This window comes from Pygoscelis adeliae, unplaced genomic scaffold, assembly GCF_000699105.1.
Source record: "Pygoscelis adeliae isolate BGI_AS28 unplaced genomic scaffold, ASM69910v1 Scaffold75, whole genome shotgun sequence".
Classification (NCBI taxonomy): domain Eukaryota; kingdom Metazoa; phylum Chordata; class Aves; order Sphenisciformes; family Spheniscidae; genus Pygoscelis; species Pygoscelis adeliae.
The window spans coordinates 5,717,288-5,732,135 of NW_008824772.1; the positions used below are offsets into that span (position 1 = coordinate 5,717,288).

A 14,848-nucleotide genomic window follows, 5' to 3' on the forward strand; every position below is an offset into this window, starting at 1 on the left:
GCACTGCCAGCCACGAGTACCCTGCACGCAGAGATGCTCTGTCTGGGCACTATAGAAACACCATCCTACTGCCCTGGGCAGAGGGAGAAGGACTGTGTACTCTGGACACACCAAATACACGCATATACCCTCTTGGGAAAATAAAATCCACCTGGGGACTGTCACCACTAAGCCAATAAACCAGCTGGAGGAGCTAATCAGCTGCGATCCTGCAGAGCACCAGCTGTCTCTGATGGTGGTGCCAGCCTCCTGGGGCTGGAAGCAGAGCCAGCAGGAGGTGGCAGCTTCATCCAACCTTCCCTGCCCAGCCTTGACCTGTGCTGATGGCCTGGAGTGGCCCTGCCTCGATATATGGTGGGTTTGTGCTGGGGCTCAGGAGAGACTCGATGTCTCGCCCAAAATCAAGATCCAAAGAGGTGACGTCCATCTCTCTTTCGCAGGAATCACCCTTCCCTGTTGCCCCTTCATCCACAGGCACGTCTGCTGCAGCCACCCACACCCAGCTCCTCCCAGCGCAGCCTCCCGGCAAACTGGCTGCTTCAGGTGCAATTTCCCAACAGGTTCCGAAGAGATTTGCCTGCTTCGATAGGGAAGGAACTCGGCCACAGAGATGTTAAGAAACTCAACCAAAGTTGCCCAGCAAGCTTGGGGCAGAGGTTGGGTGAGAGCCAAGGGCTCCTGACCCTGGCTGCCTGCTGTAGCCACCAGCCCACACCCCAAACGCCAAGCCCAGCACTGTGTCCAGCTCCCCGGGCAGGCAGGGGCTCCCCTATTTCCCCCGTGGTTATGGTGGGTGAATTTGGCTGCCAGGGTGCTGCTACCTGGGATACCCAGCTGAGTGCCCGTCCCTGCGTCCAAATGCCACGGGTGTCCAAATGCCACGGGTGTCCAAATGCCACAGGTGTTTTCCTGCCTGCAAATGGCCTGTGCCGGGGTTTGAGGCTTCGCAGCATCCCTGCGAACAGGCTCCCCACCAACACCAACAAACAGGTCTTCTGCCAAGCCAGGCACTGCAGGGTGGGTCCAACTGGGGCAAAGCCACTGGGTTAACTGGCAGGGACGGGGAGGCTCCAATCAGGGAGGCAGATTCCCATCAACACAGGGCAAATGGCAGTGATGGGAGAGCGCGACATGGCAGGGAGCCCCTTATCTTTCCCCACACCAGTGTTTGGCAACTCCGTGAGAACAATTGGTGTCTTTACCCCTTGAGAAACGTACCAAACCCAGGTGTGAGACAGATTGGACCTGGCCAGGGCCCTGCCTGCTTTGACGCTGCACAGGCTGCATGATGGCTGTCGCACCCAAGTCCCGCTCCTGGTTTCAGCAGCCCAGGTCCAGCTGGAATAACCCCAGCAGGTGCAGCAACTCCCGGCGGCTCCTCACAGCATCCTCAGGGCTGGACATAGCATCCCTGTGCTGTGAGCATCCCCACACCAAAACACAGACTGCTTGTCTCTAACCTTAGCAGCCTCCACCATTCACCCCTGGCTTGAGCCCCAAATCTTAGGGCTTACAGCCACGCAGAGCCCACGTTGCCCCTGCCACCAAGCTGCCTCTGTCAATAGCATGTCTGAATCTCCTCTGGCAGCTCTGCCTCCCTCCTCATCTATGCTTTCTCCTTCTCTAAGCAGTCCCATCCTGCAACGTGTTCAGATATGATGGTGGATGATGGTGAAGGCAGGCAATGGCAAAGGCAGAGGAGTTTGAGAGGTCCAAGGCATCTGCCTTCTTCCCTAGGCTAGGGACCCATGGCAGGTGAAGAGGAGGGTTTGGGGACAAGGCAGCAGGACCAACTGGCAGCCTTTTTCCTTCTTTGGGAAAAGCCGGGAACCTTTTTGCCAGGGAAAATCCAACAACTCAGTTTTTTAAAGAGGCTGGCAGCAGAAGGGAGCAGGGGCAGCATCCATGCACAGCACAGACATTGATTGCTCACCCGCAGCCCAGCTGCCCTGGGACACCCAGCCAGACCCCCATTTCCCTCCGCTGCTTCCCCCACCAAGCAAAGCAGGAAAAACCAGGCAGCTTGTTCAAAGCAAAGGCTCCCAGAACAATGAAAGGAAAAGCAGAGTCGGATACCCCATCTCCATCCACGCAGCTGGGAATAAGGTGCAGCTCTCGCCTCTTGTCCCTGAGGTTTGACAGCCACAGAGGGGATGGAGGGGGCAAACGCCAAGGGGAGGAAACCGCATCACAGGAGTCCTTTGGGGCTGGATTCACCCCTTGCAAAAGCCAAACACGTGCTCCTGCTTTGAGTTTCAGGCTCCCAGAAGGATCTCAGCTGCGTGGTGGAATGAACAGCACTGACTCCCCTTCCCCACAGTAACTTGGGGGTTTGCATCAGCTGCCTACCCCAAAGCAATGCGACCCAGCCCAGCTCTCCCGGCAAGGGGAAGCGGTAACACCCTTTCCCCACGAAGACAAATTTGCATCCCCCAGCCCCGGTCAGGATGGAAACAGCTGGGAAAGGCTTTAGGTGGGGGAAGCCGGGTGGCTCCTTCAGAGATACAAGGGCTCCTTTCCCAGCTGGCTAGGGAAATGCGTTACCGGGAGGTGAAGTCACCATCCCTGCTGGGACCTGGCTATTCCGCTCTCCAGGATATGAACTCAGAGGAGCTGTATTTGCCCAGGGAAGAGGTGGAGCCTTTTCCATTTCCCCCATCCTTCCGAAAGGACAGGATGCCTCCCGAGTGGGAGGAGATGGGGCGATAGTGGTGGGGGCCAGTGGCCAAGCGCGAGCTCTGCCTGCGCCTGTGGTGCATCGCCAGGCATGCCGCGGGGCCAAGAGCCACCTGTGGGCTGCAGGACATGGGGTCCAGCAGAGCATCTGGTCCAGCATTAACAACATGCCTTGGCTCCCGTTCAACTGGTTCCATACTGGTTCCAACTGGTTCCCCTGGGAGCCAGAGAAGGGGCCGTGGGTCTCCAGTGCCCCCTGGGTACCCAGGTAAAGGGGCTGCACCTACAGACACCCTCAGCATTCTCATTAACACGATACCAAGCAAATGGCACATTAATATAATCCATGGAGGATGCTCAACAGATCAACAAGGGCAGAAATAACACAAAAGGGACTTAGAGAGATTAGGAGAACAAACCCAGGCAGATTCAACCTGGGAAAATTGCAGACTGCAGCATCTGGGGAAAAATAATCCGACCAGCAGACGATCAATGGGAGGAAGAAAAAGGGGAAGCAGGATGTGGGGGGACGGTGAGAGCAGCGTGAGCACAGGCACAGAGGGAGCTGCTGGTGAGGAAAACAACCTTAGCAGCCCTGCACCAAGGGATGTCACTTCCCGGGGTACAATCTTCCATCGTGTGCCCAGGGCTGTGAACATGATACAGGCTCACAGGGGACATGAGAGGCTTGGGGGGACATGAGAGGCAAACGTCAGGAGCCGGCAGCCAAAGGGCTTGCCTTGCACAGGAAGATTAGGGCAGGTCAGTAAGTATAGATTTGCTAAGCAACAGTTAATTAAGGAGGGCAGGCAGGGACACAGCAAGCCACCTACACCTGGAGGGTTTTGACACTCGAGAGGAGCATGTAGCTATTTATTTTATGGTTCTAACAATGAGTTCCAGATAAAAATTAGAGCAGCCAAGAGTGGCCAGCAAAACCCTGCGAGCTCAAGGGAGTGAAACGAGGATCCAGCCCTCCGCTGTAGCTTGGATGGTTGCAGCAAATCATGCAGCTCCTGGGGGCAGTGGGGCAAGGCTGATGCTGGGGGACCGGGCTGCCACAGCCCTATGGCACTGTCCCCATCACTACCAGCCTGGTACCCGCAGCACGTGGCAGCTGGCACCTTGGTGCCGCTCCGACCGGTGGAGCCAGTACTCAAAGCACACAGTGATGTGGCAGCTGGAAACCCTGTGACATCCTCCCCTTTTGGCCCCAGAGAAGCTGCTGTGTGCCCGAAGCAGGCGGTGATGGGGCGGACGGAGTGGCTGTCCCCACCCTGGATGCTCTAATCTAGACAAGGCACACACAGGATGGGAGGGGAGGCACCGGGAGGTGAAGCTATTCGCTCGAGGTCACCCAGAAGGTCGATGGTTCAAGTGCCGTCACTCCTTCCCGAGGCCCCAGTGACCGGGAATTGAATTTTCCCCAAAGCCCTGCCCCCACCACCAGCCCGTGGGCAATCAACCATCAGCAGCCAAGGACTAACCTCGGACTACTGCTGGTGGCTGCACAGCCGGGGTTTAGAGTCACACATGGTTAAAAATACCTTGCAGATGCCTTTCCTCAACTCTGACCCCATGAGCCAGTGCTGCCGCCAGCCCCACTCAGGAACATGCCGGCGGGGTCCCTTGGGATACACACAGCCCGATCTGTGCAGGGACGGGGCAGATGCTGCCTGGGGACTGGGTTTTCCTCCCTATGAACCAACCAGTCCTGGGGGGCTGCTGCCTCTACCCTCTATTGCCAAACCAAAACGAGAGGCTCTTTGCTTCCTACAGCCGCCTTCCAGCAAATGATGCATGGGCTATCTGGCTCTATCTGAACTGCAGCCTGAGCAGCTTGAGCAAACTGTTTTCTTCCCTCCTAGACAGAGCCTCTGGCTCCTGCTGGTCCCAAGGGATGCTGGATGGGCGACTGCTCCCACAGATGCTGTGGTGCTGCAGCCATTTGTGGCGTCTGCATCAAGAAAGAGCAAGAGGATCTCACCCAGCAGTGGCAGCTCAGCGCTCTCCAGTCATGAGGTGTGGGAGGGATCCCTCTTCAAATCCCCTCTCCGGCAATGGCAAGGGCACAGAGGGCACCTGTCTCTCCTTGCTGCCCCCATCCCCTGCACAAGGTCACCTACCAAAGCAAGTGGGAACTGCCCGGCCACCTCACACTGCTGCCAGTGGGAAGGGGAGAGGGACAGGTCCATCTCCAGTGGGCATGGGCCAAGCTCCCTCCAGCCTGGGACAAGCAGCCTGAGAGAGAGAACCCACCGCTGCTCTCCCCTTTCCCTGCCAGGGCCAGGGAGGGCAGCATGGCTTCACGCGTGCCCAGTGTGAGGGCTCTTTGCCAGCCAGGTCTGACCCTCCCCCTGCCAGCCCGGGTTTCCGGCTGGCTGGGCAATGCTGCAAAGCGGGAGAAGTCGTCGCCAAAATCCTCCTGAATATCTGGCCGGTGGCACTTTTCTTGTGCCTTGGCTGGAGCAGGATGTTTTCACCCAGCTGCAGCAGCAAAGGATTCCCCCAGGACCCCGGTCTGCAGCGGGACCCCGTCTGCAGGGGACAGGAGAGGGATGCAACACCCATATCACCGTGGTGCCCTGCACCACCCTGTGCATCCCCAGGTAGAAGCAGCAATCACTGACAAATGCATTTAGCAGCCAGTGACGTGGTATGTCCCAGGAGAGGCATGTCCCCAGCCCCGTGGTGGAAGCAGGAACCCACACCAGGACCCTGCGCCCGTCTCGCCATCCCCGTGGGGGCCTTGGTGGCTGCCAAGTTATTCTGGGCATTGCAGTCCTGTTCCCCTCCCCTTGTCCCAGCTGCTCCGGGGCTGGCAGGGAGGGCAGTGGGTTCCTCCCATCACCCAGCCAGGGCGCCAGAGCCAGCCGGCAGCTGCTCGGGGACCAGCTGGGGACAAGGACAACACGGAATAGCCCTGTCCCGCCACATACTGTGGGAGGGACAAGGGCTGATTTACAGCAAGGTCAAAGGCATCAGAATACAACTGCAATGGATAAGGGGGGGTTGGATCTGAGGACCCCCAGTCCACAGGCTGAGCTCCGGTTGGCAGCTTCCCACACGGGGATGGGAAAAGGTGTTGGGGGGCAGCACATCAACACCTCTGAACCCCTAAAGAGCAGGCCCACCCTAGCACCAGAGGTAAACTGAGGCAGGGGCAGCATCCCCGAACCCTCATCAAACCAAGGTCATGCCCGGCTTTCCGCAGGGACCCTCCTGCTTGCAGGGACCCCACTGCCAGGTCAGCCCCCTCCATTGCATCCCCCTGCCTTGGCGCTCCCCACACCCCGGCCCGACCAAACAGTGGTGGGACGCAAGCCAAGGCCTGCCCAATCCCTGGACCCCTGCCGGCAACCTGATCTGTTTACGCCTTTACAGCACGGCTGGTGAAGGCCTTGCCCAATCCTGGACCCCTGCCGGCAACCTGATCTGTTTACGCCTTTACAGCACGGCTGGTGCGTGTCAGGAACGGCCCCGGCAAGCCCGAGTTGGCAGCAGAGGCAGGACATAGGAGCTGAGCACAGAAACCCCCGCCTGCCGCCTCGCAGCATCCTGGGGTGGCGGTGGGGAGAAAGATGGGGGTGCACAGGGGGAAAAAGGATCCCCCCACCTCCCTCGGCTGCTTTTCATAGGAAAAGGCACCCCTTCTTGCACCATACCACCCCTCCTGTGGCACCCCATGCCCCCTACCCCGGCCAGGGAATCACGGAGGGTTGCCTCATCCCCAAGCCCCGCCAGCAAACAGCTTTCCGTGCCATGCCAACCCTGCTGGGAAAGCGCTGGGAGAGCGAACCAGCCCTGGAAGCTGCATATCCCTTCCCGACTGACGAGACACCAGCTTTGCAAGCACATGGCTGGCCACGCAGTGGGGCTCAGGGGGCTGATGGCCACATGCTGGTCCCCATCCCAGTGCCCGGGTTGTCCCCAGGTGAGACTGAGCAGAGACACCCACCTGCACCGCTTCTGGGAGGCTTATCTAGCACAAGACCCACTGGTGACACTGACACCCGACATGAATTCGGCCCTGCAAAGCTGCAGGCATTTAGAGCAGGGTGCAGCGGGACAGAGCAGAGCCATGACTTTGGGGGCTCAGAGCTGGACCCCACCATGTCCACACCAGGTTTGGGGTGGAAGGAACGGAGAAGCAGCTCCAGGACATCCATGTGCAGCCCAGCACATTCTGGGACAGATGCTCCAAGACAGGGAAGCGCCTGTGCCCCAGCACCTCTGAGGAGGAAGCTGAGGGCTCCCCCAAGGCTTGAGCAGTCCTCGGGGTTTAGAAACACAGAGCAGGGTCAGAGGTACCTCCTCTGTCTGTGCAGGAGCCTCTTCCCCTGCAAGGAGCAGCATTTCCCCTCTTTTTAATCCAGCAGGATTAGTGGGTGCTTGTTCAGGGAAGCCAGGAGGGCTCATGCAGCCCTTCCCACCCGCATCAGCTCAACAAAACCAAATCCGAGGTGCTTCAGGCCGACCAGAGCAGCCCAGAGCAATCCCCACTGCTGTGGCTATGCCAGCCCCCACGCTGCTGGCTGGGCTCACCGTGTACCCATGTCCCCCACGTAGGCAATGATTAGCTGCCAGGGAGGACTCTGGCCCCTTTCGGAGGCTGCCGAGGCAAGCGGTGCTTACGTGGCCTTGCTGTGGCAGGGACGCATCCAGGGAAATCCCTGAAGGGCTGCGCAGGCTGTGAGTTTGGTGAACTGCCCAGGGAGAGAGGACACCCATGGGGAGGGGAAGGTCTATAGGGCTCCCAATCCACAGTCTCCCTATTGCTGTTTGCACCCAATTCGGCTCCAGCTGGAAAACCCCCTTCAGGCTTATCCATGCCCGTCCTGACAAAGAAACAAGATGATGCCCCAAGATGGGCTGCTCAAGGTGGGGAACAAGGGACGAGAGCCAGCCAGACCCTGGGACCGACGCTCTAAGAGGGCAAGAGGCACCTGCAAAGTGGGTGAGAAAGCCCAAGCCAGCCCTGCTGCCAGGGCACCTCCATGCCGGGCACCCGACATCCGCACCGTGCTTGCCGACTCCCTTCGCAAGGAGACAGGCTACCTTACACAACCGGCCGTGCCCACAGCCGAGGGCAGTGTTACGAAACCCTGGGAGTTTTCACCTCTCACAGCACAGTCGCCCACCAGGGTCAGCCAATACAAGCTCCAGCTCCTGGAATGGCACCCGGGGGAGGCCGGGCAGGGGTCCAGGCATGGCGGCACTGGCAGGGGCCATGCACTCTCTGCGCAGCCTTGGCTGGGGCCCGGTGGGGTGGGGGAGCGGCGCCGGCGCTGGCAGGGCTTGGCGGAAGCACAGCCGGACGTGTTGCACCAGGCCTAGGATGCTGCGGGAGCCTCATACCTGCCACGCACACAGGTTTTCCCTGCTCCCTTATCTCACCATCGAAGCTGTGCTCAGTTGCAGCTCTGGCCTTTCTCCCTGGGGTTGCAAACGGCTTGGGGTACCTGTGCACCTACCCCAGGCACAGGCTGCCACAGCCCCAGGCATCCTGCAGGAGCGAGGGATGGGCGAGGGTGTCCGGCCCTTCCCCGGGAGGGTACAGATCATTCCGGCAGAGCCATTTCCAAGCAGTTTGGGCATCTCCAGACAGGTCTGTGACTCACCGGGACACCTCAGCAAGGCCCAGGTGATGTTGCAGCCCCAAGGTTCAAACAGGTCCTTCCCTCTCCATCCCAGGCATGATTTTTTGGGGAAGCCAGGATGGGATTTAGGGGAGCCAGAGTGCTCGCAGGTCCTCCCCACCCCCTTGCTTGCTAGAGCAGCCAGAAAAAGGTGGTTTACTGTTATTTAGTTTCTGCCCCTTTCATACTCCTTTGCCGGAGTTTTTGCCAGCGGCGGGCCCTGGGTCTGGCGGGGGGCCAGGCCAGCCGAGGCGCTTTTAAAAAACAAAGCAGGGCGCGTGCATGCACACACACACGCACAGCATCCAGCCCCTCTTTTAACTCTTGCTGGGGCGATGCCACATGGAAGATGGTTTCCAGCCAGCTGGGAGCACGCTACCGCATGCTCCCAACCGGCTGGAAACCAAATTCCACGGGGGATGCTGTCGATCACTGCTAGGATCCGATAATTCACTCCCCCCTTCCCAGGGAAACCTTCTTGCGGCACCAGGATCCTGATGGAGAGGTGGCAGGAGTGAAGCTGGTGATGCTGTCGTGGTCCACAGGGACCTGCTTGTCCTAAAGAGGAACAATGCTGCAACCTCTTTCTAGGTCACAGCCAAGATCTTTGGACCCAGCAGCCCTGTGGGGGAACGAGAAGGAGGAAGAGCACGATGATATTTTCATCTAAAAGCAGCTCCTCTCCTGCATGGTAGAAAGCCAGAGAGTGCTGGCAGCACACACACAGCATCCCCAAACCCACGGGGCCGACTGCCTTTTTGCACAGGTTGCTGCCACCCAGAAAGTCTTTATCCACCAACTCCCTCCTGCCTGCAACCAGCCCCAGCCAGAGGACAGGATGCCTGCACCAGTGATGTCCTTGCCACATCCCCTCCTCCCCTGCCTGGGCACAGCCCTGGGGAGCACCATCCCCACTACAGCCCCCGTGTGCCACCGGCAGCTGGGCACATGCCATCCCGTGGCTCGGGGCTGCCCTCCCTGTCTGCCTTCAAGCTGTTCTCATCCAAATCGTCCCATGTTTCTGGGTCAGACAGCCAAAACAGACTCCGCAACCCTCAGGAAGGGGGAGCTGAGCCCCCTGGTCTGGGCTGAGTCTCTGGGAAGTGCCTGAAGGATGGAAATCCCCCTCCTGCCCCAAACTTCAGCCTCTCACCTGCGACACCAGGGATAGCTGCCAGCCCAGCTCCGTCCACAGCCCTGAGGGACCTCCACATCCCCCTGAGAGACCAGCAAGGCCCTGGGAGAGACCAGCAAGGCCCTGGGAGAGACCAGTGCTGCCTGGCCATCCCCAAAGGAAGGCAGCATGGCCTGGAGCAGCCCCGACAGACCCCACACTCATCCCTTTCCCCAAAAATAGCCCATTTTTCCCCCCACTCTTTTACCCAGGCAGGGAAAAGGTAGCTGCACGTGGCCTATGGGTGACAACAAGGAGCCACAGGCTGCCCTGCCAATGAGTTTTCAAAGGCTGGGACAGAAACACAGACCCAGGACAGAGGAAGATGTGGACCTGTGAACACAGTGAGGTGGGGTGCAGAGGGGCACGGGGCTGGGCACCTTGAGGAGGCCGTGCCCACAGGGCCAGGCGATGCCCAGCATGGCCTCCTCCATCTCCCTGTGCAATGCTGTTTGCTCGTGCCTTATCTCCCGCACTCAGCCCGGTGACGCTTTCCCCGGCTCCGGGTGCACCGGTGACAGCCAGGCCCCTTTCCAAACACAACACCCATTAGAGGCCAGCTTTGAAAAGCAACCGCCCGCTCACTCCTTTCACCGCTGCTGCCCACATAGGGCTCTTCCTTCCTGGGGAGAGAGGTGGGAAACAAGGGGGTAAACCCCCCCATGAGCTGGGACAGCCAGGATGCAGGTGGGAAAACCCACCAAGCAAACACGAGGCTGCTGGAGGAGACCCCCATCCTGGGGAGGCCAGGAGCCACGGGAGGAGGAGGAGGGAAGGATAGACCCTCCCTGTGCCATGCAGCTGCAGCCCCACCACCATCCATCCCCACGGCTGCTGTGCTCGCCAGAGCCTTTGAAGCCTCTTTTCTCCCCCTCCCACCGCGGGCTGGTTCAAAAGCAGATTTAAGCAGGCTGTGGGGTGGTGGGGTCCCTAGCGCAGGGCAGCCACCAACCAGGCTCCCCTGGGCATGGCACGTCTCCCCGCTCCTGGCTCAGTCTTGGTGGAAGAGGGAGTTTTGCCCGTTTCGGCAGAGTTTCTCAGCGTCTCCCCGCAGGCGTGCCCACGGCCTTTCCAAGCTGGCATGCGGCTGTGGAGCCGGTCCAGCCCGTCAGACCTACAGCATGTGGGGAGAGGAGGGGAGGACACAGCCAAGGATGCTTGAGAACTTGTCCTCGAAACTCAGGCTTCAAGGGACATGACCAGGTCCACACTTGGGCAGTAGGCAGAGCTGGGTCCAGCTGCCTGCGCTGCCCTGGGCAGGATTGGAGCGGGCAGGGTGCCCAGACATCCCTGCACCACCACCAGCAGGGAAAGCCATCGGGTGTAACAGAGCCTGAAATTATAAGGATTGTGCCCAAGGCTGGTCCTGGCTCTACCCGGCAGCCAGACCACACAGAGCAGCTGGAGCACCCAAGGCTTGGGACAAACCTCCCTAGGGAGCAGCAGCTAAGAGGAGGACGGTCCGCCTCAGTGAGAGGGGACGGCATGCTGAGCCAGTGGCAAAGGCTAACAAATCACAGAAGAGATATTAAACCTCACACTTTGGGGTTTAAACTGATATAGCTACTAGGGATTAGGAGGAAATTTAAGGGGGAGGGAGGGAGCAAGTTATCCCACACCTGCCTGCTGTGGTCTTGCAGCACACAGAGAAACATTGTCCCTCTCCTGCCCAGCTGGATGGGTGACAGCAGCATCCGAGGGCCAGCACAACTCTTGGGAAAACCTTGCTGTGCTTTGTGCTGTCGGGATGCAGCAATAAGGGGCACCAACCCAGGTGTGGGGATAAAGCCAAGACCCCCTGTGAGCTTCACTAGCATTTAACAACTTGCTAGGTCACAGCCCAGACACAGCGAAGTCCCAGGCACCCACCCCGTCCTCGATATACCCAAGGTCTGGAAAGCACTAACATAGCTAGTGAAATGGGGCAAGTGGCTGGCCAAAGCCAGCTGAACCTCCCCAGAGGCAGTGGCTGAACCCCAGCAGGGCTTCGCTCCCTGTCCTTGAGAGTTTAACGCCGGTTTGCTCAGCTGCCACCCTTTCTTTGCACTTCGCACACGTTTAAACAAAAACCTTCGCCACTCCCTCGAGGAAGGCAAACAGCAAGTCCAGCTCCCATCAGCTTCAACGGCTCCTCCAGCTGCCAGCTATCATGGGAGCATCACACCCACCCCCCGGCATCACCCCAGCATCCCCCGATCCCTGATTGATTAGCCCTGCATATCCAGGGATGGGGACACATAAACTCTGCTGGGCACCATCCAGCTCCAGAAGCTGTCACCACTTCCCAGGGACGAGAGCCCCAGCCGGGGGGCTCTGCCTCTCGTCTCCCCCAAGAGCCCCAGCCCCTTGCTGCCGTGGCAGCCACCTCGGCCAGGCCAACTGGCGCATTGTTGGCGAGCGCAGCCAGCCCGGGGACATGATTGATTGCTGGGGAGAAAGGCCAAAGCCGTGACAGGTCGTTTAACAATTTCAATTAAACTCTGCAGCGCTCCAACGCGGAGGGGAGAGGGAGAGAGCAAAGGAAATTAAAAAGAGGGATGTTTCTATTGCTGCGCTAAGGAACCTCAGCAAAGCATGGCCAGCTCGGCAGGAGCAGCCCGGCTCTCCTGGGGGAGACCCCCTTCTCCAGCTGCAGAAGTGACCACAGCGTTGTCCCAACATCCCCTTCCCACGCCTGTCCTCGCCCTCCCGCTCCTGCCCCCAAAATCTTCTCCCCGTCTGCCCCACCACCATATAATAATAGGTGCTGTGACCCACTTGTATGGCAGCGCTTGCACGGGGAGGAAGGCTCTGCACGGTGAATATTAAACAACATGTCCCTGAAGTTCCCGCTGCTGGGACTGGCGCTTGATTTTTGCTTACGTGCAGTGACTTTTTTAGGCACAGGAAGCCCCAGAGGGCTAATCACACCAACCAAGCTCCCAATCCACTGAGACAGCAAAAGGACTCTTACAGAGATAAAAAAAAAAAAAAAAAAAGCAAAACCATATCAGCCTGTCATATGGAAAAGGCGCCTTCATGAGCAGCAAATGCTCGGCTCACGTGGCACCGGCGAGAGGAGGGAGAGGGAACCATAAAGGATGGGGAGCGGTGATGCGCTCCATGCCGGGGACGAGCCCCTGGGACCAGGCAAGCCCCCACAGTGGGTCCAGCATGGGAGCCCCACCAAGGGCTTGCAGCGGTGGCCTTACAGGGATCTGGGCTTTTTGACACCCACCCCCCCGCCCTTTAAAGGAATAAAATGAAAATAAGCAGAGGGAGCTGCTGACGCCGCTGCAGCAAGGGAGTTAAACACACACGTTCACGTGGGTGCCTGACGGCTGGAGGGAGGGGAAAGCGCCAGAGAGAAAACGCAGATGGGGTTTAACTGGGAGAGAGTTACTGGAGGGGACCGGAGGAAACAAGTGTAACTTCACCCCTCTGGGTGTGCAGGAGGAGGAGAGCCATGACCACCCCAGCCTGCTCACACTACCCAGCCATGGGACACCAGCTCAGGGGAACAGGGCTGTGTCAGCCAGCGGGACGCTCACATCCTGACATTATTTATTGCCTTGGGGGTGTCCTTCAACCCGCCTGTGCAGGCAAACCTCTCTTGCTGCAGCTCAGGGACCCTGTACGGGCACAGTCCCTTCACCCAGGGAGGGGGCACCAGGCACCCCCTGTTCTGGGGAGGAGGAGGTCCCCAGCCCTCCTGCAGGCCCGGCAGTCAGGACTTGCAAAGTTTTGGCCCAAATCAAAGCTTTCCAGTAGCTGACCCAGTGCAGTTGATCCCCTTCTTGCATTTATAACCCTCAGCCTAACTCATGTTTCTCAGCAGCAGTTTCTCCACCCTGAGCCGCTCCTAAGAAGCCTTAAAGCTTCTTCTCCTGCCAGAGTTTCCCCTCTCCCTCCCTAGGACAGTTTTTTCCCCTCCAGCTTTCCCATACACACCCACGAGACCCCCCACGATGAGCAGCCGTGGCAGGGGGTCCCGCACCCCCTCAGCCCAGAGCAGCTCCCACAGCCCAGGCAGGCACTGTGCACCTTCCCCTAGCTACCCGCTGCACAGTGAGCCCTTTCATTTACTTTTCCCAGTTTCCTTCTCTCAATAGGTCAGGAGAAGCGACCAGGAGCTCAGCTCTCTACAAGGGCACCATGGCACTGACCATGATCTGCTCCTCCACCTTTCCACCCTCCCCATCTACTCCAGACGCCGTGTGGCGCCTACAGGACCCCGATGCCCTTGGGGACACCCGCAAGCCCGACATTTGCTCCGAGCTGTGCTTGCCGCTGACCTTTCCGAGAGCACGTGCAAGAAAACAGCCCTGCCGAAGGGTTAAACATTACCAGACTGAAATTCAAGGCTTGATGATTGGTTCCAGTCGACTGGCTGGGATGATAATTTTTCACAAGATAAATACAGCCGGGAGTGAGCAGCAATCACTAAAGATTCTCTGTAGCAGTGTTCCCCCCCAAGCGGCTTCACTTCCCCCCGCCACTGCTGTTTCCCTTCACCCATCCCCACTCGGTGGCCCACACTTCAGGGCCCCTGGCCCTGAGCCCGAAGGGAACCCCAGCCCTGCCAGGAGGATCGCTTACAGCCCAGTCATTCATCCGCATGGGCTGCGCTCGCGCTCCCGCCTCTGGCTGCGGTGTAACTTGTGCACCAGGGTTCGGAGCCAGCACTTGCACCCTGGCTTGGACAGCACCAAACCCACTCCCAGGACAGGCAGCGGTGCCTGGCCAGGAAGAGTACCCTGCAGCTCTGCGCCTGGGTACTCACTGCTCTTAGATGCCTTGATCTTGGCCACCAGTTTCTGCACACCGGGTACGTCCCCATTCTTCACGGCCTGGATCAGTTCCTGCTCTCGCCCCATTGCAGACAGGTGGGAGCAGTGGCGGTGCAGAAGGCAGAGACCCTCAGATCCCAGCGGTTTATAAAAGCATGGAAATAAGCACGTAATTCCTCAAAACACGCTTTGATGGGAGATGAAATCCAGCAAGAAAGATGCTTTACAATCCCACGGGACATAAAAACCAGAAGGAAGAAATCTTTCTGTTAAGGCCAGAAGTCCCTTTCTGCGTCGGGAGGAGCAGGACCCAGATGGGGTTTGGTTGGAGAACATGCGATCAATTAAAACAAGAAATAGTTCAGCACTCAGGGACGGGCTCCTGACAGCATCAGGGCTCTACAAAACAAAGCCAGGTGGCTCAGGGCAGGGCGGCTGGCAGAGTCAGCATCGGGATGCCCTTGGCCTCTCGCAGCACTCCCAGAGCCAGAGGTGTTGTGCTTTGCTCCCCTTGCCAGGCTCTGCTGCGCTGATGAGTCCCTAATTCTTCCCAAAGGGATTACGGGCTCGTCGCCATCTGGAAGTTATAG

At 58.9% G+C, this 14,848-nt stretch overlaps 1 protein-coding gene across 1 annotated transcript in view; it reads right to left on the minus strand.

Annotated features, from left to right (window-relative positions):
• Positions 1-14,791, minus strand: part of CASKIN2 (CASK interacting protein 2) — a 30,944-nt gene extending 16,153 nt beyond the window's left edge. The window contains exon 1 of the mRNA XM_009323824.1: positions 14,252-14,791. Within this exon, the coding sequence (XP_009322099.1) occupies positions 14,252-14,345 (94 nt within the window). The 5' untranslated portion in view covers positions 14,346-14,791. The remainder of the gene's footprint in view (positions 1-14,251) is intronic.
• Between the last annotated feature and the right edge of the window lie 57 nt (positions 14,792-14,848).